The 27,201-nt window shown below is 38.6% G+C and overlaps 1 protein-coding gene across 1 annotated transcript in view; it reads right to left on the bottom strand.

Annotated features, from left to right (window-relative positions):
- Positions 1-26,703, bottom strand: part of NELL2 (neural EGFL like 2) — a 231,083-nt gene extending 204,380 nt beyond the window's left edge. The window contains exons 1-6 of the mRNA XM_008704714.2: positions 26,452-26,703; positions 26,266-26,362; positions 23,655-23,727; positions 23,402-23,484; positions 22,379-22,507; positions 20,807-20,909 (exon numbers count right to left, since the gene is read on the bottom strand). Of these exons, the coding sequence (XP_008702936.2) occupies positions 20,807-20,909; positions 22,379-22,507; positions 23,402-23,484; positions 23,655-23,727; positions 26,266-26,362; positions 26,452-26,684 (718 nt within the window). The 5' untranslated portion in view covers positions 26,685-26,703. The remainder of the gene's footprint in view (positions 1-20,806; positions 20,910-22,378; positions 22,508-23,401; positions 23,485-23,654; positions 23,728-26,265; positions 26,363-26,451) is intronic.
- Between the last annotated feature and the right edge of the window lie 498 nt (positions 26,704-27,201).

Raw genomic sequence — 27,201 nt, forward strand, 5'->3', positions numbered from 1 at the left:
GTAGTCTGTGGTAAAGTATTAAAATGATAAATAATCACTGGCAAGTTATTACCCTTCCAAACATTTACCATAAGGAAATAATCCTATACTAATGGGTGAACACAAGAGGCAGTCTACCTCGTGTTTATCACCTAAATGAAGTTCTCCTTTCCCAGACTCTACATTTGGTCAAAAGCCAAGTTTTGTATTATGAAAGCTATTCCTTTTCTTTCATTTTCACTGCCACTGACTCTGGTTTAGTTGCATTAATTTTTATTTACACCACTGCATATAGTTTCTAAGAATAAAATCCAGTCTTTACCATGGGCCAATATATGACAAGGAGCTCCAGAGTCACCACCGTTATTAGAAATAATATGATTAGAGGTATATTAGAAAGGAGATAAAATGATGACTATTTACGGAAGATACGAATGATGAACTGGACAAAAGAGAATACCTGAGAAACTATTTGAACCAATAACTGGGTTGTAAAATAAGCAGACCAAAATCAATAGCTCTCCTTTATACAAATAATGACCTATTGAAAAAAATAAAGTAAAGAAAAAAAAATCCATCCACTTAGCAATAGAAAACAGATGTAAAAATTCTGTGAAAAGCACTGTAAACTCACTATTTCTTCATCAGAAATTACTATTGACAACACCGTGAGGCAGCTAATTCAACAAAAAGTCAAATATCTCTTCTCCTCCCCACTTTGTGGACCAACAAAGTTAACTTTATCCATTTATTCCTCCTTAATACCATTTTTCTTTCTTTTACAAAGCCACCTGCACCCCACAAATCTCTTCACTACCAAACCCACCCAAGGCCTCTGGAATTCTAATCTATCTCTTTTCTAGCTTCATCCTCTTGGCCTTTGACCTTAATTGAATTCTGGTTTCCTCACATGAATATCACTTGTCTTATGGACCTCTCAAGGGATAGCTAAACACCGTTTTACTATCATGGAAACTTCATCGTTATGTACTGAACCCTGTCCCCTCAAAATCACACGTTGGAAATTTTAATCCCCAGTACCTCAAAAATGTGGCTATATTTGAGATAAGCCCTTTAAAGAGGGGACAAAGTCAAAATGAGGCCATTAGTGTGGTCCTTAACCCAACTTGTCTAATGTCCTTACAGGAAGAGAAAGTTCGCACACCCAGAGACTAAAGGGAAGTGAGGAAAGACCACGTGAGAACACAGCAAGAAGACAGGCATCTACAAGATAAGGAGAGAGGCCTCAACACAAACCCAACCTGCTGACACCTTAATCTTGGACTTCTAGCCTCTAGAACTGTGAGAAAATAACTTTTGATTGTTTAAGCCACCCAATCTGTGACACGCAAAATAACTCATTCATCATACACATCAGGAAGTACACACTTTGTACTTCAGTGTCAGAGGTATAGCTGGTATCCCCCCTCTGCTCTCACAAAAAATATCTGCTGCTTGAGGTTCATCGCACCAACTTTCTTACCATTTACACACACACACACACACACACACACACACACATCCCATTCACACTCATTTACCCCTTCATTCACTGCTGGTGTTAAAAATCTGAGTCACAGTTTCTTTCTCCACCCAAATATCTGCCACATCCCAGAAGACTTGGACATTTGTATGACTGACCATCCAGCACGCTGGCCTCTCTGCTCCTCTGACCCCACCCTCACTTCACCTGCCTGGCCACGTTCTGCTCTTGGCTCACTCAGATCTGCTCCAGCTCTAACTCAGTCTGCTCTCCACCTCAAACTCCTTGCACTTCCAACTCGTTTGCTCAACTACTCTCACTGCATTTATTCTTCAACCTCATTAGTGTTTCCTGTTCAATTTGAACTTTTTCCCTACTTAACAGTCCTGAACTGTCCTTACCTTCTTTTCCATCCAATTCCTAAGTCCCTAAGTGTAATCTATTTTTGGCCAAAACCACAAACTTCTTTATCCAGAAATAAAAATCCCAACCACAGACAAATCAATATCCTTTCTTGCTCCCTACATTTGGGTTGTCAAAAGGTTCGGGGAAACTTGTATAAGCAAATGGATAATAGCACGGCTTCCAGTCAGCGACTTTATGCAGGTCCTCCTTTTCTGGCCACCTCATTACATTCCTTAGGCAACTATTTTCAACCCATCTTAACTCTACCTCTGACTCTGCTTCTTCCTCCGAACAATTCACTGTGGGTCTCACTTCACAGAGAAAATAAAAGTTGTCAGTACAGACACCTTCCATTCCACCAACACTATACATTCAGCTACATCTATACCCACCCACTCTTCCCTCCTGTTTCCATACCCAGCAAAAGCACAGCCCTCCAATTATGCTCTGAACTCTAGCCTTTCTGCTCAAATTGTACCACCAATTAATTCCTCCCTTCTACTTTCACTCTCATCCTCCACCGCGTCTCTGACTCTCTCTCTCTCCCTGCCCCTCTGTAATGGATACAGGCCATCAACATTTGAGTGTGATCTATTCCTATTTCTTCCCAACTGAAAAAAAAATCTCGGAACCTTACATAGGCTTCCCATAACTGCTCCGTCTCCCCTTCCATCCGGAGCCAAATTTATTGCAAAAAGTTATCACCACTTTTCCTCTCCACTCCCCATAGCTCTAATCTGGCCTCCTTTCTCGAAAGTTCACCAAAAATGCCCTCACTAGGACAATCACTCCCATATTTTGAATCTGATGACAAAATGTTAGGTATCATTGTTCCTGTTCTCTCAGCGCTCTTGGTGATCATGTTTCACTCCCTCCTTCCTAAAACATTCTTCCCTTAGCCTCCATGGTACAAAAATACTTCTGATTTTCCATGTCAATCTCGGACTATTTTACAAGCTCCTCCACATTTATAGATTTTATTTTTTTTAAAAGATTTATTTATTTGAGAGAGAGAGAAAGAGAGTAAGTGTGTGGGGGGAGGGGCAGAGGGAGAGAATCTTCAACCAGATTCCCTGCTAAGTGCAGAGCCCAACATGGGGCAACACAGTCCATCTCACCACCCATGAGATCATGACCTGAACGGAAAGCGAGAGACGGAGGCTTAACCAACTGAGCCACCCAGGCGCCTCTTACAGATTTTAAATCTTAGAATACCTCAAAGACTGGTCTTTGTCCTCCTTTCCCCTGCCTATATTCTCTCCCATAGCGATGCTAACCATTTCCAGGGCTTCAATTATCATCTATAAGCAGACATTGATCTTTATATCTCCCATTCAAACCTTTCTTCTAAACCTCAGATTTATACATGAAACTTCAAAATTTCCTCTTAAACATCCATGGGCATCCAGTGTGACCAAAACTGAGCTCATAACCTCCTCCTAAGCCTGCCTGCACTCTGGTGCTCTCTCCTTCAGTAAGTAACATTCCATCCACCACTTGCACAAGTCTAAAATACAAAATGCATCCATAATACATCTCTCTCCCTCATCCCCTGAAATCCAATCACTATAAGCAATCTATTCTACTTCCTACATATTCAAATCCATTCACTTCTTTCCAATTCCACAACCATTATCCTACAGCAGACTGCAACCCCTCTCCATTTGGACTAGTGTTAATGTTTCCCAACTAATGTCCCCCACATCCCCTCCTGCTCCTTTCAATCTGATTCCCACACTGCTGCAAAGTAATCTGTCTAAAATATAATACTTCATCACATTTTACTGCTGTTTAAAACCCTTCAGATGCTTCCTAATGCTTTGATGATGAATAGCAAGGTCTTTCAAATCACCTGAAAGGCCTGCATTATCTGGCCACTGCTTCCCTCTCCACTTTCATCCCCAAATACTCTACTTACATTCTCACACCCATTCACGATACTCAAGTCACACTGGACAAGGTACCACATACCATATATCATATTAATAAATATTTTCTTTTTAATGATGATACACTATCTTATGCTCGAGAGTGTGTATAAAAACAGGTATATTTTCTCATACATTACAGAAATGTAAATTGATAAAGACTTTGAGAACAATTCAACAATATGTGTCAAAATACTACAGATTCCATGCAAGGTTTGACCTATAAATTCTTGTTTTTTTTTTGATTCAGCCTGATATAATAATTATGGTGGTATTTTTATTTTATTTTATTTTTTTAAGTTTTATTTATTTATTCGACAGAGATAGAGACAGCCAGCGAGAGAGGGAACACAAGCAGGGGGAGTGGAAGAGGAAGAAGCAGGCTCATAGCGGAGGAGCCCAATGTGGGGCTCGATCCCATAACGCCAGGATCACGCCCTGAGCCGAAGGCAGACGCTTAACCGCTGTGCCACCCAGGCGCCCTATATGGTGGTATTTTTAAAATCATGATACCTGAAAACAACAACACCTGAATTATGCTTCATTTATCTGGTAGAATATATTTTCTTTCATGTATAAAGAAGTTTCTTTTGATAGAAAGGGGAGGGGGGAGAGAGAGAGACCTAACATCCCAATGCATTATATGCATATATGCATTAATGCTGCATATAGGAAAACTCAACACTGTTTTTAGCACAAGCTAAAGAAACTATCCCAGTTAAATGTCTTTTAGTTTCCTGACATACTATCTGTGATGACTGGATTATTTGGGAATTTTTTTATCCTACAGTATTTAGAATCAGAAAACAGTTTGAACTTGCCCTAAGTGAAAGTTTGCAACATTCAGGACAAAGAATGCAGAAAAGATGATTATATTCTTTTCAGGATGAATGCTTTCTCTAAATGCTATTAACTTTGTCAATTGTTCCCACACATCACCCCTAGTTACTCTGCTCTATTAAAGCCCCCCTTCAAAATAGAGAAAGAATAAACTTGACATAATGAAGAAAAACACAATCAATTATTGCTTTTGTAGATGAGGACTAGGCATAATAATCTAAATTTATAAATCATAATAATCTAAATTGAATATGTATCCAAAAAATGGAGTACAAAAAAATAAATGAATAAAAAATAAAAAGATGGAGTACAATAAAAATTCTTGGAAAGGGGCCAAAATTTGGAACACCTCATTCGATAATGCAACACACATTTATTGAGCACCTACGATGCATTAGATATTGTGCCAAGTGATGGAGATGCAGACTTAAATGACAAAGGAACCCTGTCTTGTGTGAAACGCAATAACTGAATTCATTTTATATAACCATGGGTTAGAATTTCTCTAGAAGCACCACTCCTTACTTGCCACTCACCTAGGACCACGGTTATTTCCACCTTGAGATTAGAATCCTAGGAGTTCACCATTTACGGTCCCTGCTTTTCTGGGCTAGGATTCTTTAAAGGCAGCATTCCGCATTTCTCTTCTATTTGAACCACTGTTCAAAAAGGAAAACTGCATGCCATCTCATATGCCATCTGTTATCTCCATAAGTGATGGCATCAGACATGGCAGTCGACCACTGGTTTCACCAAGCTCTTGATACCATCTTAGAATTCAGGCTGCACAAAAGCTGAAAGTCAGTGTCAGAGTGAGAATCAGGCCCTTAAGCTCAGTGAAGACAACCATACTCCATATCCTGTCATTCTTGGCTATAACTCTCTAACTTGAAAACAGCAACCAGACGCATCTCTCCTGCTTTCATCTTCATATCTCTTTGGATTTCCTTCACCTTGAATCATCCTCCCAAGGTGCTGAAGACTACCGAAATGGTTATATGTTCTGTGCTCCCTACATCTATGTCCCCTTTCAATGTGATCTTACAGGTCCTCCATCATCTGTATTGGCCTCGTGACTTGAGTTGGCCAACAGAACATAGTAGTACTAATGTCCAACTGAGTTCCTGGCCTCCGTCTCAAGAGGTTTTGCAAGCTTGGATTTTCTTAGAAATCTATATCTGTCATATGAACAACCCTGGGGTAACCTGCTAGGTTGATGGAAGACATGGAAAGATGCTCCAGGTATCCCAGCCACAAAAGTCGGGCCATCATAAACAAACCAGCTGAGCAAACCCACCAGCTAACTACAGATGCATAAGCAAGTCCAGCCAAGATAAACTAAACAGACCAACCCCGCCCCCAAATTCCCAAGTGAATCCAGGCCAAATTTCCAACCAGCCAAATTACTGTTTTAGGCTACCATGTTTGGGGATATTTTGCTACAAAGCAAAAGCCAACTGATCCACAGGGCTTCCAATCCTCCATCTCAAACATTGTTCTTATATGTCCTCCATAATCTAACACCGCACAAAAAGCACCCTCTACTTCTCTGCTCTGACTGAAACTTGGATTTTCAGTGAGCATAGTACTTTCTCTGAAAACACCTCATGTAGATTTTTTATATTCCCCCACCACCGGTATGCTTGCCATAGGAAGGAGTGCCACTCCCAAATACCACTCTTCCTTTTTTTTTTTAAAAAAGATTTTATTTATTTATTTGACAAAGAGAGAGAGACAGCCAGCGAGAGAGGGAACACAAGCAGGGGGAGTGGGAGAGGAAGAAGCAGGCTCCTAGCGGAGGAGCCTGATGCGGGGCTCGATCCCAGAATGCCGGGATCACGCCCTGAGCCAAAGGCAGATGCTTAATGACTGAGCCACCCAGGCGCCCCCAAATACCACTCTTTCATCCTCATGTAAAAATCAATCCTCCTTTGGATATCTGTGACATCCATCTCTTACACCCACTACTACCTTTCCTCGTTAACATCACCTCTTTACAACAGTCCCCAACTTTGGAACCTAAAAAACAATCTTCCTCTCCAATCTGTCTTGGGAAACTGGCCTTCGGAATACTTGCTCAACACCTAGAATCTCAGTTTGCTTGCCTCCTAATATACAGTGAATTTCGTGTCAATTTCGTGTCTTCATGACTTAAGTATCCATTTCCATAGCCATACCCTTGAACTTGTCAACAGCCAAAATTACTCCACCTCTGAAGAATTTGAAATCTTAAACAATGAGACTGATTTCACTAATACATATAAAATCACAAAAAAGAATAACTACCAAAATTTTTTCTGTGGTACCCAAAGAGTTATCTCAAAAAAGTTACTACAATCAGACACACATATGCCCAGGCTTTTAAAACCATTTAGGGACAGGTGATTCTCATGATACGTAAAAATTATCTAGAAGCATAAACAAGAGGAAATAACCCAGGAATCTCTTTTTTAAAAAAGAATGGTAGATGATGGTACATTTGTTTTCCAAGATAATAACTCATACTACAAAGCTACAATAATTAAATATTGTAGAACAGGTACCACAAGAGACAGATTAATAGAGAATAACAGAAATCCTAGAAATAAGTTCAAATACTTGTAAGTATGTAAATGTTAAACATAAGATAAAGTAGCAAGTTAATCAGTGAACAAAAGGATTATTCAACAAATACTACTGAAATTATTGGCTAACTTGTTTGACAAAAGAAAAAAAAAGAGTTAACCAGAATTATCTCATGCACACAAATATGAGTTTATTTAAACTTAAAATGAAAAAGAAAAAAATAATAAATAATAAAATGAAAAAAGAGGAGCCATTCAGAGGTTAGAAGGTCAATATTTTTATAAATAAAAAAGACCTTTTTTAGCATGAATTACATAAAATTTTAAATCTCTATATTGAAAAACACCAAAGAAGCATTAAGAAAATTATGAAAATACATTTGCAACATATATAATAGATGAGTTTTATAAAATGAGCTCTTACAAATCAAGAAGCAAAAATACAAATAATTGAATTTTAAAGTGGACGATGTACATGAAAAATTAATTAAAAATACAAATTTCCAATAAACATATAAAAAATAATTTCAACAATCCAGATTTTTACTTTTATTTCTTACCTCTGGGACAGGTAAGAAATAGATTCACATATACAACTGCTTGCTCTGCATTTCCATTTAAGTGACTAAAGCACCCCTTAAACAGAACATATCTAACTGAACTCTTGATTTTAGTCACTCTCCCACATCCAGCTCACTTAGCAGCCTTCCCCATCATAATTAATAGCAACCTCATCCTTCCTCTTCCTCAATCCAAAGCCCTTGGAGTCATCCTCACTCTTCTCTTTACCCTATTATCAAGCTATCAGAAAATCCTGTTGGTTCTACCTTCATAATACATCCAGAATCTAACTTCTTAGCACCACTACCTATTGAAGCTTCCATCATTTCTTCTCTGGATAACTGCAAAAATAGACTCGCCTTGCTTAAAATATGTAACTTGCACTCTTAGCCCTTAGGGTAAAACTAAAACTCCTGAATCTGGCTCCTTCTTACCTCTCCAGCTGCATTACACATCATGTTCTTGACTCTCCGCACATCAGCCCCAACAACCACACCAGCCTCCTTTCACAACATCCTATCTCCTGATACAGAGCCCTTCCACATTACATTTGCTCAGCCTGAACATTCTTACTCTCTTCACTAGTGTAATGCTATTGGTTTATCCTATCTCAACTGCAACATCATTTTCTGAAGGATGCCTTCCCTGATCTCCTTGCTAGATGAAATTCACTTACTGCAGACACTTCTTCAACAATATACTGCTGCAACATTGCACTGCATATTTGATCATTATATGATTAATGTCTATCTCCCGACTTGACTATTACATCTTAAAGGACGAAGAGCAGGGGTGCCTGGGTGGCACAGCGGTTAAGCGTCTGCCTTTGGCTCAGGGCGTGGTCCCGGCGTTATGGGATCGAGCCCCACATCAGGCTCTTCTGCTATGAGCCTGCTTCTTCCTCTCCCACTCCCCCTGCTTGTGTTCCCTCTCTCGCTGGCTGTCTCTCTGTGTCAAATAAATAAATAAAATCTTTAAAAAAAAAAAAAGGACAAAGAGCAATCTTATTTTGTTCATCACTGTATCCCCAGTGTCTAACAGAGATTAATTCATAGAAGGTGCTTACTACTATTTTTCAAATGAGTAAAGATTAGAGAAAAGAGACCCACTGGTAAGATACAAGTTCTATACGCATGGAACAATCATCCCCATACTACTATTTCTAGAATTATTCCAAGCTCTCCAGCTCCTAAGTTCATTCGTGGACATATGGCAGACTCAGCCAGGACAGTTAATCCAATTTTTACATTCCACTTCACATTCTACTGACTGTCTCCCCCAGCTCCAGGTCCTTGAGCATTTAGGAATCGTGGTTTGAAGGGACACTAACAGATGAAACCAATCAGTGAACAAGTACAATGTCCATCTTGTTCTGTACTAGCCCACCCCCTCCCTTCTTTTCAACCAACAAACGAAAGTGACCTTTCTGAGATTCAGGGCCTGAGAAATTCTGGAGGTAGGCTACACACACAAACATAAATGGGAAATTCATAAGACTGCTTGCTGTGCGATGACCTAATTTGTGATCAGAAAAGCTCAATTTTTTATTGGTTTAAAAACATGACACTTACCCACAAAATAATGTGAAAGAATGTGTTACCCATGGCATTTTTTCCCTCTTCCTCCAAGCATCATAAAGAATTAGCTTCCCAATGTAACAATAAGAACTCAGGCAAAAAAAAAAAAAAAAAGTTCATGCCTTGTGTCTTCTTACAAATAATGCTACCATAAATTTTGGGCATGTAAAATTGTCCAAAAAGACTCAAATAGGTTGAATAAAAACTAAGGCAATATCCAGGACCATCCACAAACACGGGTTTTAGCATTGCAAGGGACATTCATGCAGGCTCACTACCTCCTCCCGGATTACCATCTCTGGAATAGACTCAGGAATCAAGAGGCAGAGAGCACAACTCTGAAGACATGGATTAATGCGAGAATTTTTGCAAAAGAGAAAAGGGAATTTAAGCTTCTGGAAAATGCAATGTTCTAAAGTTTTCTAGTACTGGGTTGCTTTTATTAATCTTCTTACTCTTACAAGACCTACAATAAAAAAGCAGACATCAATGTATGTGGGACATGCATAGTTACAAGTTGGATGAGAACAGTTTAATTTAACACCGAGACAGCACAATCCATCTCAGCATAGCCACCTGGCATAAACTAGAACTATATATCTTATGAGACAGTAGCAAGCTTCTAAAAGACTGGGAAAGCAGACCCATGTGAATTATTCCACCAAGCACATTTAGAAAGAGACCTCATCTAATGAAAATGCAGAGAAAACTTCAAAAAAAAAAAAAAAAAGATTTGAGGATCAAGGAGGAAGAATTCTCCGTGATCGCTGACTTTAAGAATTCTAGTTAAGGGGCGCGCCTGGGTGGCTCAGTAGTTGGGCGTCTGCCTTCAGCTCAGGGCGTGATCCCGGCATTATGGGATCGAGCCCCACATCAGGCTCCTCTGCTGGGAGCCTGCTTCTTCCTCTCCCACTCCCCCTGCTGTGTTCCCTCTCTCGCTGGCTATCTCTCTCTGTCGAATAAAGAAATAAAAATCTTAAAAAAAAAAAAATTCTAGTTAAGATATTTTTAAGTTTTAATTCAACATGCTTCTCCTGTTCTTTCTTTACCAAAATCAAATAAAAATCCAACCAGAAGGTTTTTGCTTTTGAGATTTCTTTTCCCGGATGATCAAAGTCAACAGTTTCCGTTCCACACGTGAGGTACTACAAAGTAATGAAAAGTCACGCTTCCTATAACGGACACAGACACTTCACTTTAGTAATGAGTGTGAGTTTATGTTTTGTCGCCTTTCTCTCTGCACAGAGAAATAATAATGATAATCCTAAAATGGCATTTCCTAAGAATTTATATATCCTTTGAACACGGGATTAGTGCTATCTCTGGAACATCATGAATTGTGTAACTTCTCCATTCAAACGGACTTTCCACTAATGAAGTATGCTACCATCACAAGAGGCAGCATCTGAAACCCACCACATGTGTTGCCGCCCCTCTACCCGGGGTGTCGGCTCGGGCGAGTGAAGGAACCTCCCTGAGCTTTGGTTTCCTCATCTTCATAACAAGCAAGAGAAATAATTCATGTCAAGTTCTCACACTCAGAACATACTTAATAAATGTCAGCTTAAATCATAAACCCGAAAGCAGGTATTCGGAAACCTTACTGCACATGTGAGATTCAAGAGAGGAAACGAAAGCTCAGCCACTAGCTAAGTCTTTGCTACTCACCGTGCCTTCCCCGTCCCAGCGGGGCCGCCATGGCCCAGGAGCTGGTTAGAAATGCAGACTCTCAGGCCCCACCCCAGAACCACTGAAGGGTAATTTTCATTTCAACAAGATCCCCAGGTGATTCATATTCCATTAAAATCGGAGAAGCCCTGAGCTCCGTGATGGGCTCCTGCATGCAGGCCTCATAGCTTGCTGGACAAAAATTCAGGTCTCAGCAAAATTATCAGTGTATGTGTCATGGATCGTTGGGTCACACGCCAACGGCTAAGATCATCAATATTATATGTGTATCTATTATGGTAGGTGGACTTCAAATTCTTTTTCCCGAGTTACTGAGTTTGTTGCGCAAGTGTCGATAGATATCTCTTTACAACTTGAAATAATATTTGTAAGTGAAGACCATTCTGAAGCCAGCCGGCCCAGAATTTTTTGTGCATTATCAATGAAATTAAGTATAAAACGAACAATAAGCCCAAGATCCGAACCTCAAGTCTTAAAAACCTAGTACGCCTATGGCTTTGGCCCAAATCTCAGAGACCAAGTAGCCAGTTCCCCAATACAGGCAACAGTTTCAGTAGCTGGAGTGAAGAGGGTGTGAACAGCAGCTGCTGTCATTCAGAAGCAAAATCTAGGCAAAGGCTCTCATGCATAATGTGGGTAGAATATTCGCAGAGCGGGCCTTGGGATTACAGCAGCCGTTCGACAAATAGATATTTTACAAACCTAACATTCCCGAGTTCCTTTCTTAGTCCCACTAACTCCAGAACAATTTTGTAAAGCAATTCCATGTGATTTCATGTGAATTTTTTATAGTTAAATAGTTTTGAATTTGGGGCCAGCTTTTGCATAAAAGAAACATGCCTGAACTGTACTCTATCACAAAACCATCTCTAAACTGAGAAAGAAAATTCCTTTCTGACCCTTCCTTACACTGAACTCCTGTATCATTGTGTTTTCTTCATTTAATTTTTCATCTATGCTAATTTTATACAATCTGTAAGTACCTTCTGGAGAACACAGGCCACATCAAGTATTCAAGGCATCCACTAGGGAGCCCAGCGCAGCTGAGTTGCTGTTTTACACGTTTTGTTGTGGATGGTAGGGGTCGTAGCTTTATTCTGCGGTGGGCACTAAGCTGGCCATTTACTTTTATTATGCAGTTGTTCTTCCTGAGTTACAACTTTCTACGTAATTGCCAAAATCAGCATGTAAGATGCTTTAAATTGCACATATCTTATTTTTCCTATTCTAATTTCAAAATGCCATTTTGTATGATCTCTATTGAGAAGAAAATAAGCTCATTTTTAAAACAATTACCTAACAACACTTCAGATAAGAAGCTGCATTTTTCTGCCTAAGATAAGTGTTTTTCTTCTCTTTTAAATTGAGTCTCGTGAATGATATCTAGATTATCGCTCTTCTGCTTGGGTATAAACCTGAAATCCTCTCACTTGCTTCAAAGCCGTAGGCCACTAAGGAAGACTAGCTTCCTGGTCACCTAAAGAGTCCCATTTTCAGTCCCCGAGAATTGTGCCAGACGGTATGATTTAATTATTATTACAGACAGATTTGCATAAAGCTTTCTTCTGAAGAGTTTTAGGCCATTTAAGCAATGTCATTAGATGGGCAGAGAAATTCTTTTGAGAAAATGTAATGGGGCATGAAAAATAATAAAAATCCACAAAATACATTTATTCAAGAATCTTAATAATGAAGACAAATTACAATTCAGAGTGAAGAACTACAGGCTGAGTACTCTCTATTATTTTAAAATAAGACATGATTAAATAGGCACAGCATAATGCCGCAGAATCAGAGGGCAGCCCCCCGTGTTATGTCTTCTGGAAAACTACTCTCATTTTAGAAAAAATAAAATCAGTATACTCTTATGCCATCCATGGAATTTACTAAAGATGCAGAACAGCAATTAACTTCAACCATAATTTCATATGAACTCACCAGACAACACTGTGATAAAACAAGAAAGTTCAGGCTGCCATAGACTATCTCTCATTGAAGGATCTCTCGTAGATTGCTATTACCTTGTCAAGGTCGCTGGATAAAAAGAAAAGAGCCACCCTGATGCCCTTTCAGAGACAAGTGGTGTTTCCAGGTTTCCCTCAGCGCTGCCATCTAGTGCCCTTCGTTAAAGGGGAAAAACACTGAGGACCAGCTTTTGGAATGATTTGGCAAGGGCTGGCAATATTTAAAAGTGCCATAAACTTTGACCCAACAATTCCATCATTGGCAATTGGAGATACTCCGGAGATAAGGCCATATAAAAATGCACCAATATTATTTATAAATGACATCCCACAATATTGTTTTAAATAGGAGAAACAACAAATCAGAAACAACCAAAATACCCTTCGATGGAGAAAAAATAAAACTATACTAAACTATACATTGGAGTGATATGCAGCCACTTAAAAAGTTAGCTGATATGGAAAACTCTCCAAGATAAAGTCCAGGAAAAGGTGTGATACCATTTACCATATATGCAAAGCCTACACATGCCCATGTGAGTGGGTATACTGAGAATCATCTGGAAGGATAGTTTGTGAGGGGAGGGAGAGAAAGGGAGATTTTTATGTTTTATTTTACATCTTTTTGATGGATTGAATATTTATTGTATGCATGCATTATTTTTAGTTAAAACATTAAAAATGTTGTACTAGGATTATGAAGAATCCTATGAAGAGACAGTCAAACAATTTCTACTACTCTGGACTATGGCGTAGAAAACACAGCAACTAAATCATTGTGACCCTATCATGATCCTCTGATTCCACCCTGCTTTTTCCTGGCATCCCTGCTCTGCTACAAGCTGACTAATAACAGTAATTTTTTTTTGTTTTTGTAAAGATCATTAAACTGTATCATGCGACGTCTCGTATAGTCATTAATCTGAAGGCTATATTGTTAATTATTCTTGCTTATTAATAAATTGCCAGTTCAGTATTTTCCCACTGATTTGACACTTATCCGTTTTTATAAGATCAAAAGATAGCATGACCGATGCCTTTTTGAAGAGTTTATGAAGAGGTATTAGCATAAAATTAATGATAGTGTTTAAGAAGTCTATAGGATTATTTTGATGAATTCTCTCTTTAATAAAACTTAGATGATTCATCTTTAGTGAAAATATTCCCTATCATCAGTTCAATTATCTTGAGTAAGTAAGGCACAAGTGGACTATTTTCTTGCTCTTTTTCCACATATACACATGGAATAGAAAAGTGTATTCATTCTATGATTTATCCACTATTATTTTAAATACCAAATTAAGTTAATTTGAGGGAGAAAGACTGAATCCAAACCAAGTGTTGGGGAACTTCATCAAAAAACCACGATCACCGATTGACCCATGAATGAGCTGGACCCCGGCACTCAGGGGCTCCTCACCTGCTCCCCTGTCCTTGGAATGTGGGTTCTGCTTGCCTTTCTTACTCCCAAAGCCTGCTCCAAGGGCTTAGCCTTGAAATAACGATGTGGTGTTGAAAACACCTGCAGATTATATGTGACTGAACCCAGTTAGGGCCTCTATAAACTTTGAGGATTTGGAGGGCAAGTGTGGGAATCGGTTAGTCTTGCCACCAAGGACAGGCCTCATCTCTAAGTTCCCTTTGCCATTATTAAAATTGCCACCTACCAACTTGGAGTGGCCTGCCTCTTTCTTCCCTCTCCCCCTGGCCCCTGCTTACAGGGGCCAGTCTCAGATTATACCTGGGCAGCTCCGGGGAGACACATGATTTACAGCAACACCATTAGCTCTCAGCTCATTCAGCTGTTTGCTGTGACATAATATTCTCTAATAACTACAGACTTTCGGGGAGCTTTCTAAAAATACTGCATCTGATAGTAAAACAACACATCTTCCTTTTGATTGTTATTTCTATCTTTTTCCTTATCGCATAGATCCCCTCAGTCAGCACTGGCATTCCGGTCATGTAGCCCCTTGCGTCTCTAAAATGCCAACTAATTTATAATTGTGTTCATGCATGAGAACCTCAAGCACACACCGCATATTTCCCATGCTTCCAGCATTACCGTAGAGACAGCTGAGTTTATTGGTTTTGTTGCTCCAAAATGACTTCTTTTTTAATGTAACCTATAGGTGTTACATAAACTGTGTTCTTTATTTTTAAGAACAAAGAAACTCACAGTGAATTATAGCCCACTGATTTTTGTTCCTCGTCCCTATATTTATATATTCAAAAGTCTCTGAATCAGTTTTATTACACTGTCATTTTTTTTTTTAAATCTCCAGATTACTTAAGTGGTAGTCATTTAATCCCTGTCCCCACTTTGCTATGCATTTTAAATGACAGGGCTAGAATCATCTATATTTGCACACTAATGTGAACATAAAACAGTTAAACCTCCCAAACTACCATCTCCTGCCAAGAGCAAAAAAAAAAAAAAAAAAAAAAAAAAAAAAAAAAAGGCTCTTTGGCAAAGTGTACATATAAAATAATCTTCTTTTCTATTATTTAAAATGAATGAAAATAGCCCATAAATATATGAAAAGTTGTTCATCTTCATGAGTCATCAGGGAAATGCAAATTTAAACTACAATATGATATCATGTGCCAACATCATTTATCATAATGCCTCAAATTAAAAAGATCAAAAATGCCAAGTGTGGGTAAGGGTGTGGAAAAACTGGTATAACTACTTTAGAAAACAGTTTGGCAAAACAATTTTACAAAAGGTTAAAGCAGTTTTGCCATTAAGTAAAACAGTTTTAACCCCTGAACAAGCAATTCTACTCAGGTATATGCCCACCAAAAAGCATGTAAAGAATGTTTACAGAAGGACTATTTATATAGGCCAAAACTGGACAGCACCCAACTGTCCTTCAATAATAGACTGGATTGTGGCACATCAACACAAATGGAATATATACAGAAATAAGCATGAATAATTTACATCTACATGCAAAAATATGGATGGATCTCACAAACAGGATTTTGAATGAAAGAAGTCAGACACAAAAAAACATATAATGCATGATAAATTGGTTCTTACTGTCAACCTTGGTCAAGACTTATCCAAAATACTGTGGAAGAGAGTGCCTTGAAGGGGGTAGTATCATATATCAGAACACAATTTGGAAAAAAAAAAAAATTACCTCGCGTTACATACTAACTGTGTGATCTCAGAAAAGTCATTTAACCTCCGAGGCCTCGTTATTCCTCTGTAAAACAGAGTTAATGAAGCCTTCCCTCCCCCAAAGCAAATGACTGTTCTGAAGGTCTCTAGGTCCTGTGTAGCTTTACACCTATGACCCAATGAAATAGTGTCAGTGCTCTCTACTTTCATGAATAAAAACATAAAGAGTTCTTTTAACAAAAACAGTAATAATAGCTCACCTTGCGCCAAGCCACTTTACATATATTGCATATATTACTCATTCAGTCCTCACCCTAACCCTACAAAATAGATAGTAGCTATTACAGAAAAGGAAACTGAGACTCTGAGAGTTTTGGTAACTTGATCAAAGTTGCACAGCTAATTAGTGGTAGAGTCAGAATACAAACTTAGAAAATCTAACTCTATTAACCACATACTTAACTATTCAATATGCAAAGGCATTATAATAACTTCATTTTATCTAAGCTGACGGGACTTTTTAAATTACGTTTAATACAATCTGTTGTCTAATCACCACAGAACATATTAAAATGTAATCTATATTATATATTGAAACTCTGATCTTGTTCAATCAAAAGAATGATAATTTTAATTTATTCAAATAAATCTGGCCTCTTTGAGACAGTACTAATTAAAATAACTATTGCTATGAGACAAGCACCAACCAATTTTGGTGGCAATTCACATTTCCCATATTTGATGCCTCTCCAGAAAAGGAGGGGAAATCTGCCTTCCTTGCTATTGTTGTTTTAAACATAGCCTCTTCAGCAAACGACATTATAGTATTAGTTCAGATTTGCCTCAGATTCCCTATTTTCATGAATCACCTTTTCTGTGAAACAGAGCTCTGTGTTCAAAACTGAATCTTTAATTTTTTTTTTTATTTCAGTGACTTTCAGTAACTTTCCATTTGCTAGAACTTTCATCATTATTTTCTGACAATTCTTTTTGTTTTCCTAACCTGGGTTGAGATTTAACGTATTTTCATTGGTTGAACCTCATCCTATTTCAGAGTTAAAGTCACCCAAAATATTTATACTTGACATTTCCTAGAGTGATCTTGAATTTGTGTCAGTCAATCTCACTGTTGGCTAGTTGAGAGCCTGACTAGGATGTGGTGATGGTGGCTAACAAGAGAGAAGACAGAGGAACGGAGGCAAAGCCTGCTTACTTCGCACCACGGCCTAGACTTAGCGAGGACTCCCAATGGTTTTGCATGGTAAGCTTAGTTGCCAGTGGATAAAAGTAGATCACTTAGATTCATCGTAGCAGATTTTTTGGGGGGGGTAAAGGTTTCATTTATTTATTTATTTACCTCTTTATTTATTTATTTATTTATTTATTTATTTGAGAGAGAAAGAAAGGGAGAGAGAGAAAGAGAGGGGAGAAGCAGGAGGAGAGGAAAAAGCTGTTGAGCGCAGAGCCCGAGGCAGGGCTCACCCTCACAACCCGGAGATCATGACCTGAGCGGAAATCAAAAGTCAGATGCTTAACCAGCTGAGGCACCCAGGCGCCCCTGTAGCAGATGGCTTTACAGAAGGAGGTATGCTCAAACTGCACAGCACTTGCTGATGGAACTTCTCTGGGACTTCCGCCTAACTGTGTGTTCTTGGACAAGTCACACACTGGCTCGTATGAGGAAGACAGAAGCAATGCCCCACTTATAGAATTGTTGTAATGCTTGTTGAGAAGCAAAGTTATGTGCTGTCTAACCGAAGGAAGTGATGTGACTTCACGTAGTTGTGATTATTATGATCTTAATTATTTGGTGTTGGCGTTCCTGCCTTCGGATCTCCTGTCTCTGTTCAACTCCACCACAATAGCTCAGGGGTAGGAGCAGGAAGAGGCTTAGCCCCTCCTTCCAACACTGTAGATTCAAACAAAGAAAAGCGACAGGCTTGGTTCTCTTTGACTTCTTTCCCAGAACAATGACCTTCTTACTATTCACCAGTATTTATATTTGGATAAAGAGCTGGAGCTGAAGTTACAGAGGGAAAATATAAAGCAGAGTGCAAAACAGGGCTGCTCGGGGTTGCACAAACAACTCTGTTGAAGCGAGCCGGAAAGCATTCGATAAAGAACACCAAAGAGTCACTGGCCACTTGCACTTCTTTTATTCATTTCAGTCTTGGCAGAGTCAAATTCAGCAGTTAGGTTATATGTTTTCCCTTCCAAGGACTTTAGAAACAAGTGATTAATCTCTTTAAAGGGGTCTCAGTAAAAAATACATTTTGTTAATTTTATGTTGTCAAAAAGGCCTTTGAGCAACAGAGTTGAAAAGACAGGATGAGCTCAGAGTGTAAGAGGAAGGCTTATGGTTCTCTTTTAAAAAGTAAAAAACACATGGCTTAATTCATACTCCACCGAAATTAAGTTCTCATGAAGTATAACAATAATACTGGGAAAACAAACATAAAAAAATGAGACTGTCTGCTTCCCCTCATATGTAATAGTGACACACACAGACACAGACACACTCACTCACTCACTCTTATGTAGCTATTTGCTTCTCTCAAACAGCACACATGAAAATCTGAATAATCTAAGCAAGACATTAATGATTATTAAACTTGGTTTAAATGTTATCGTTTCTTTGATAAAAAAAGTTTTTGCAAACTTTTCACAAGCATATTTCCTGAAGATTTTTTACTGACTGGTTTTTAAATTGCACATGTGGAGATACATTCCCAAATAATCTTTAAGAATATTTACCATATGAACTAAATGCTTATTTCCCTTAGGAAAAAAAAGTTCTGTGGGTGTTTACAGAAAATTTCTTGCTAGCTCTTAAAAAATGGTGAATTCATCAGAATTGGAAGTACTTTGAATACTCAAAATACAAACATATATAGGCACAAATCCTCTATATTCCATGGCATTCATTCACTGAATAGAACCAGAAAGACAAAGTCACTTTATCCTTAATACTTTTAACCACAGAAAATGAAAGACTCAAATAAATTATTTTGGCATTTCTTCAGTGATGTTGTGGTCCCCTCACTGATTACTTACTTGCAGCTTTCTCATGATATATGAGACACACAGTCGATTTTCAATCATTAACACCAAAGTCTGCCAGAAGCGCTTTGCATTAATAAATCTCAAAATATTTTACCATTTCATTAAGTCTAACTGCATGTTGTTGGGAAGATTTCAAGCACTGTCTGATTTAGTAGGCAGCTGACTGTTGGTAACAGAGACAAATGGTAAAATCAGAATTGAAATTCACTACTTCTGACTAATGCATCTATCATGATGGTCCATTATTTCAATCAGCCTACCTCTAATAAAACTGACATCACTTAATGCAAATCTATTATATTCAGGGGTAACAGTGCAGAAGTACGTGTGCAAAAAAGGATAAAAGAAGTTAAAGCAAAAATGTCTTATGTTACGAATATAAAGCCCTAGAAAGGGCCCTTCTTCCTCCTACCTCTGACTAGCTACAAAGAAAACTAAAGAACATCACCACGAGCTTTTGGATACTAAGACAAGTTCAAGGAAAAACTCAGATGACTCCTCACTGAGGAAATTAGCTAGTGACATGTGGAAGAAAAATTGCATTCAGTCCTTCCTGGTTCAGCCGAACCTATCTGACTAGGCTAATATACTTTCATGAAATGGATTGGCTTCAATGTAAAGTCTAATAAAATTAAATATAAATGAGGTCCTGAGGGAATTAAATCAATGCACTACAAAACGACTTCCTGATTTTTCCCTGAGAACTCGTCATTTTCACCAGCAACAGCACTCTGCACACTGGGTAGGCAAGACTCGGGCATGGCAGTGGCATGGCAGTGGTAAACGGAGCGGGCTGAACAAAGGCCCAGAACAAGCAACCTTTCATTCTCTCCCCTTCTCTTTCCCTCACCCTTTCCCTCTCCTCCCCCACCTCTTCGTCGCCATGTGTGCATGTATGATGATACTGAACTCACAGAGCCCTGTATATTCTACAGACTTTATCACAAATCTGTTTACATAGGTTCCTATTCCTCTGGACAAAAATAGCTAAATTTTAAGTGCTCCTTTTAACAAGAATTTAAGGACAGTCTTTTAAAGCGTAAGTAACATGAATGTAATGATTTGTAATTGAATGAATGATATAGAACCCATTTCGGGACAGCTATGAATTCAGAGAGCATTTCCTGACATCAGAAGTGGACTGCACCACTACTAAGAAGGTCAAACAGCTTCCTCACTGAGGAGTGGGAGCCTTTTTTATGAACTGACACCACAGCCCCGTCCACACTGGATAATCCTATGACAACGGGCTCTTGAAGCTCGCTTCATCATGGATTTCCTTGGTCCTCGTGGCTAAGTGTGGACCATTCTTAACCTATTTTGGAGGTATGTGTATCCAGTAGTAGGATGAGAATTGCCTACCACTATGTTTCTTACAGACCTTTCCTACTACTGTCACTACACAGAACAGATTCCTCCAACAAAAAAATTTCCCTGTTAAATGTGAGTATAGCATTTCTAAATGGAGAACTGATCAACCAAAGTGGAGAAGGTATTCTTCCTATCTGCATGATTTCTAAAAGTTTTTAGGGGCCCAGACCAAACCAATGATGGGTGAATATTTACTAATACGGAGCTTTATTTTTGCCAAAACCAAGTATTCATCATAAAAGTTATGCTCACATCTGCATTCCTTACAGCACTTGCCGTCCACGTACGCCAGAGCCGACTTAAGTGGGCAGTCAGGAACCGGGCAGATCAGAGTTTCACACTGGATGGTTCCATTCTGAGAAGAAAGCAATATTTAAAGAATTTCCAAGTTGCAGTTTGATAGCCTGAAAATATATTTTAATCTGTTTAAGTTTCAAACTCTTCACATAAAACGTCACAAATACCACTATTCTCTGTGGTTATTACATAGTAAAACCCATACTATGGAGACCCGCAGTAATAACGAGTTGGGTCCTAACGCAGTTGGTGATTGGCTCCCATCTTCTGTCCAGTGACGATGCTACATACCCTAGAGTTCTCCCCCTTCTGGAGTGAGGTGGATGAGAACATGGGTGGAGGGAGGAGCGCACACTGACAGCGAAAGAGCGGGCTAGAGGTAAGCCTCATGTCTGCCCAGATTATGCACAGAATGAGCACCTTCAAACCAGGGGATTCCTGGAATAGGTGCTGCCATCCTGCAGATCCAGTCTCAGGACCCAGAATCTTCCCATGGATATTTAAGCACCACCACAAGGAGCACCAAACTGCAAACAGGATGGCGAGGAAGTTCTTTCCCGAAGGTCGTCCAGAACTCCCAGGCAGCTAGCTGCTTCTCTACTCACCGTACCAACCTCACTATACACATCTTGCATTTTACTCAATTTGATTTTTGTCCCCCATTTAACAAGTTGGGAAGGCTTTACTCTATCGGTAAAGTGCTATAATTTTGGTGGGAACATGATATGTTCCCGAACAGAAATCATATATATGACACATGCACACACATATGACTATTTCAGAGGTATCTTTAGGTTTTTTTAGTGCATGAAATTCTGTTTTTGAACAAACTTAATGAACTTGGAGAAATTTTTTTTTAAAGGCTAATTCACATAGACCTCTGGCTTCTTTCCAGTAAATGACTTTTAACTGATGAATTCATGTGCAATTTAAAATTTAAAAACCAACTAGTCTTGACCTTTTCTTTGAAAATGAACCTATTTTTAAAACAGTAATGCACTAAATATCTCTACTTTGTGAGTATGCCCATTAGAGAAATCATATTTATTTAAATTCTCTAATTCTTATTCCCCCATATGAACAAACTTTTAAAGATTGCTAAGTTAAACTCCATTATTTGTTTGTATGGCCCAATCTGGTGACAATATTTCATGCTGCATATAATTTAGTTTTATTAAAACACATTAATAAACCCATGAGGGGAAAATCCCTCAAAATGTTAAGGATAACAGATAGAATCCCTTGGGAATCACCTTCACTAACCCAATTTAAGTTGCTAACTTCATGTGTGCACCAATAAACTTAAATTTTATAGCATTTCTAAACCATAATCATCTTTATAGGCTAGAAAGTGGCTTTAATAATGCAACACGCAGTTCTTTAGATCTGACCGGGTTGGCTGGCACTTTAGTGTTGTGTCTGGAGGAAACGGGTCCTGAAATTTTCATGATTACATTGTTTTAATAAATTTTTAAAGAGTGGGGGCTTCTGAGTTCCCTTCGTCTGAACTCCCAGTGGAAGCCATACCAGGCACGTGCAGTTCTTACAGCCGTCTGTCCAGGACTCAAACTCTCGGTAGGTGGTTCCCTTCATGGTGCAGGTCCTCTCACAATAGCACTGATCCAACCTATTCATTCGCTGCTCAGCTCGAGACAGCTGTGGCACAAAGGAAGGGGTTCACAATGTTCACCATTCCAGCAACACAGAAAGGCAAATACAGAAATACAGAAAGGCACCGGATTTTTTTCCCTGTATGGCAGTAATGATGGTTGTGCCTATCTATTATTGTCATCAATATATTTAAGCCTGTACTTTAAAAGAAAAGCTTTCCCCCCTCTTTTTTTGAGGTAAACTTGGTTTCTGCCTTTGGGGGAAAAAATACGATTTATAAGATATAAATGGAGGCTAAGTAAAAATGGCATCACTCACACTGCTGAAAAGCATTTTCCATTTTTAAAAATGTTTAATTTCATGAACGTGTTTACCCAAGGGAAGAAACAAATTTCAGAATTTATGTCGTGTCAGAAACAAATCATAGATATACGAGACAACTTGCAGGTTCTCAGTAACAACTATGCAAGATGACAACAGTCTGGTGAAATCGCAGGGAAACTTGATACATGCTTACGACCGTGAAATATCCTACAACAGCAACACAGTGGTAGAAAGCATCCATGGGACCATTCCCTGGACATAATTCTAGTGTCCGTATTCTTTACAATGCCCCCTCACCTCCATCCTTACAAAGAAAAACTGAATAAAAATAAATAATAATAAAAACTAAAATAAACAATAAATCCTACTGTAATAAGCAGTGTGAAAATCAGGTAATCTGCCTCATTTCTGATTTACCGAATCATTTGTTACACAGATGGCAAGGGTTTGAATATTTATAAGCCCTTTCCTCGAGCAGAGATTTAGATTCAATCCCAGCAAACAGTATAGTATAAGAAAAGTCTCAAAGGTGAACATTTGTGGTTATAAAAAAAAACAAAACCTATAAAGAACCTCAAGGATTTCTGAGCTCCCTGCACTCTAAATAGTTTTTACCTTGGCTGATGTTTTGGCCAAAATGTCCTGCAGCTCCATGATTTTCTGCACAAGTCCATGGAAGTCATTGCAAGTTGGACAGGCTAGAATTATAAACACTACATTGGTCAAGTTGTATTTATAAGGAGGTCAATCTAGTTAAGTCCATGCTGACAACTAATATATGGGACCTCCGGTTTCAAACTGACATTCTAGACAAAATTAAGCAAGAAGCACACTTTTCATCACACAGCACAAGAACTAATGGACTTACTGCGATTAAGATCTGGGCACTGAGCAATAAATCCTTGGGGCATGACAAGTAATTGCACATCTTGCATTATACCCTGTGTGTGAAAAATTTTTAAAAAGATGTATTACTTTCATCTACCCAAATTATGTTCAACAGTCAAGTTCATGAAGGAAAACATTACAAAACAGACTCACCAAGATCCCTGAACAACATCTTTTTGAACACATTACTTCTACTTAAAAACCAAAGGGAAAGAAATACATCAGGCAAAATAGATGATTACCCATGTACTCTCCTATTGATAATATTTTTAAAACCTTAAGATTAAATGTCAAGATATAATTAAGAGGGAATAGTCATGTTGTTTTGAGAAGTTATTTTTACTTAGCCACTGGAGAAAGGCTTGAAAATGACCTTTAAAAATCAACCCGAAAATCACTTCTGGTTTCAGCAACAGTGAAACTGATACCAATTTTAAATTAACTGCAACCATCAAAAAAGAAAGAGATAGAAAAACTGAGTCATAAACGCAATACTCATTTGAGCATTTCTCATTTTTCAGTCGGATCTTCTAGAACTAATATCTCAATTTATAAAGGACAATAGATTCATTAAACAGCTGCTGCAAGATTTAGTGAGAAGTCCTTAGGAGTACAGAAAGTTTAGCGTGAAATTTTTGAACATTCCAGCTGCAAATGACCCATTTTACACAGAGGGCCACATCACATGTCTACAGGTAAAATTTCCACTATTCTTAGTCACTAAGGCTTAATTAGCTTCTACCTTCCTGGGCTCTTAAAGCAAAGGCCAATGGTAACTCATCAGACATCCATCTACCACCCCTCTCTCTTCCTTCCTCAACTTTATACATTTTTAATTAATATTTCACTTTATTCCTCTGAAAAATGCAAACAGAATGTCTAATGACAGGGTGACAGTACCAACATATTATCAAGACAATTTTGAATTACCTACAAAATATACTAGTCAAATATTGGCCCGTATCTCCTACATGTTTAATCTAATTTGTAGTACGGTATAAGAAGAACGTCAACATGAATGATAAATATTGTAGTATGCTGTGTGGAATTGCCGGATCTGTTGTTTGCTTGGGGTTTGGATTAAAAAGGGCAACTTCTATACAAACCCCTATCACTTGGAAGCAGCAGCATGAAAACAAGGTTACCATGTACAGTTAAACAGTTTGTGCACTGTACAACTCCACTGGACACAACTCACAGTCTAAAGTAAAAATTATGACCCCTAGCGTAGTACACATAATTGAGGTGCGAGAAGGATTCTAAGGCCACCTCTGGGCTCCATGGGAAAGACTGTCATGGTTAAGGAGAGGAGAGACTTGACATCTACAAATTTGACATCTACAAATTTGTCATGCCTCATGTGGCATGAAAGCACTGATTGTTTAGGATTTGTGAACATGGAATCAATTCCTATGACTGGCTTTGGGCAAGTCACTTAACCCCTCTGAGTAGGTTTATGCACAGGTAAAAGAGAAAAGAAAGAGCCTGCATGAAGGCCAGTAAGACTAAGATTCAGGAATAACACATAGAAAGCACCTAGTTTCCAGGTAACAAATAGTTTAAGTAAGTTTGAACAACACCTTCCAGGATTACAGAGCTCATTTAGAACACGACTTCAAAATCACTGGTACCTACTCTACCCAGAAGTCCATGAATCGGACACAGCACCTATTATTCTTTGGTTAAGAACCATTCGCTGAGCGACTTCTGGATTTTAAGCACTGTCTTAGTCCCTGGGGGGAAATGATTACACTACGGGCTTACAGTCAAGCAATTTTCAGGACTTTATTTCATCCTTAAGACACAGAAATTTAAATGAGATGTCTTTTAGATCATCTACAATGATGAAATTCTATGGAGTGTGTCTCTAAGTAGGCACTAAAAAGAAAAATACAAATTATGACTGCTTTCTAGTTTTGACAGATTTGTGCATACATATGTATTCCCTTTTCTCTTTCTGAAGTACAAAAAGACCATGAATAGTGAATATTGAAATTTTCAATCCTCTCTTATTAACATCTCTGTAAAAGTATCATCAAAGGTGATGTTTCAGGGGCGCCTGGGTGGCTGGCACAGCGGTTAAGCGTCTGCCTTCGGCTCAGGGTGTGATCCCGGCGTTATGGGATCGAGCCCCACATCAGGCTCCTCTGCTGGGAGCCTGCTTCTTCCTCTCCCACTCCCCCTGCTTGTGTTCCCTCTCTCGCTGGCTGTCTCTATCTCTGTCGAATAAATAAATAAAATCTTTAAAAAAAAAAAAAAGGTGATGTTTCAGTGGCAGTTTATTTGTACATTAACATCTTGGGTATTTATTACTTTGAATGCCTAATCTCAACAATGATATGTTAGTTTTCTGATTGCCACTTTGCAATCATCTCTGTGATGTCTAAAGATCAAATTTCTTCAGGAAAAAAGAAAATACTATAGGCCAGCTAAATAAAAAACCAGTGTTAAAAAAAATATAGATGAAACAGAAAAAAATATACAAATAAAATTATTTTGTTTCACACCATAAAAAGCAAAAGATAATTTTCCAAACTCATTAGAAGCATTTATATTTCTATGTTATCGTCAGCCCTTAGCCAAAAAAATACCTTAAAATATCCATGTGCGTTATTTCTCTGTCCCAGCCAAAATGTTGTGCCCAGAGGCAAGTCTGTGGAGGGCTTTTCCACCACTCTCTCATATATTCTGCAAAAAGGAAATATTAGATAAGCAGTGTGAGTTAACAGTCATTTCTTATAATCTTCCTCTTCATAAACTGAGAACATTTCACTTACTTATTGCAGTCAACATGTAAAACCAAATGGGAGGCACTGATGGCTAAGGAGAGCTTGTGCCACTTGTCATCAGCCAAAATGTACGGAAAGACCTCCGTGTGTGGATGGTGACTGCCTGAACGGTAATGCAGTCTGACTTCATTCCGATGGCCACTGCTCTCCAGTTCCAGGTACCTGCACAGAAAAGAGCCACATGGGGCCCATTGCAAATAAAGTTCCAAAATTACGGACATGATCTCCAGCCCCAGAAGGAAGGAGTCAAATGTTTTTCCTATTCCTCCCCATAAGTACAACTAAACATTATATTGTAAAACAAACATAGGAAGACTCTAAAAGATGGAGTAAAGAAAGAAAATCAGTGAGGGACCTTACGACCCAAGGTGCTGGTTTCCTAGGTTTTCTTTTGGCCGAGGAAGCCAGCAACCTGGAATACTAGTGAGTTCAGACCAAACAAAAACAAACAAACAAACAAACAAACAAAATATATATATATATATATATATATATATATTCTTACAAAAGCTTGCTTTCTCTAGCCAAGGGCCAGGAAAGGGGAAGCCTCATAAAAGAAAAACTTTTACAGAATAACCACTCTATTTCAGCCAAATATCACAGAAAAAAAAAACTGGCCCCATTCCTAAACAGACTAGTAAAGCTCATGGGGGGCCTAGATTTCTACCTTCTTGAGGTACCCAACACCTCCACTAGGGTGGTGACAGAAAAGGCCAACTAGAGAACCAAGACTTTAAA

The sequence above is a fragment of the Ursus maritimus genome, unplaced genomic scaffold, assembly GCF_017311325.1.
Source record: "Ursus maritimus isolate PB19 unplaced genomic scaffold, ASM1731132v1 scaffold_26, whole genome shotgun sequence".
In the NCBI taxonomy this organism is placed as follows: Eukaryota; Metazoa; Chordata; class Mammalia; order Carnivora; family Ursidae; genus Ursus; species Ursus maritimus.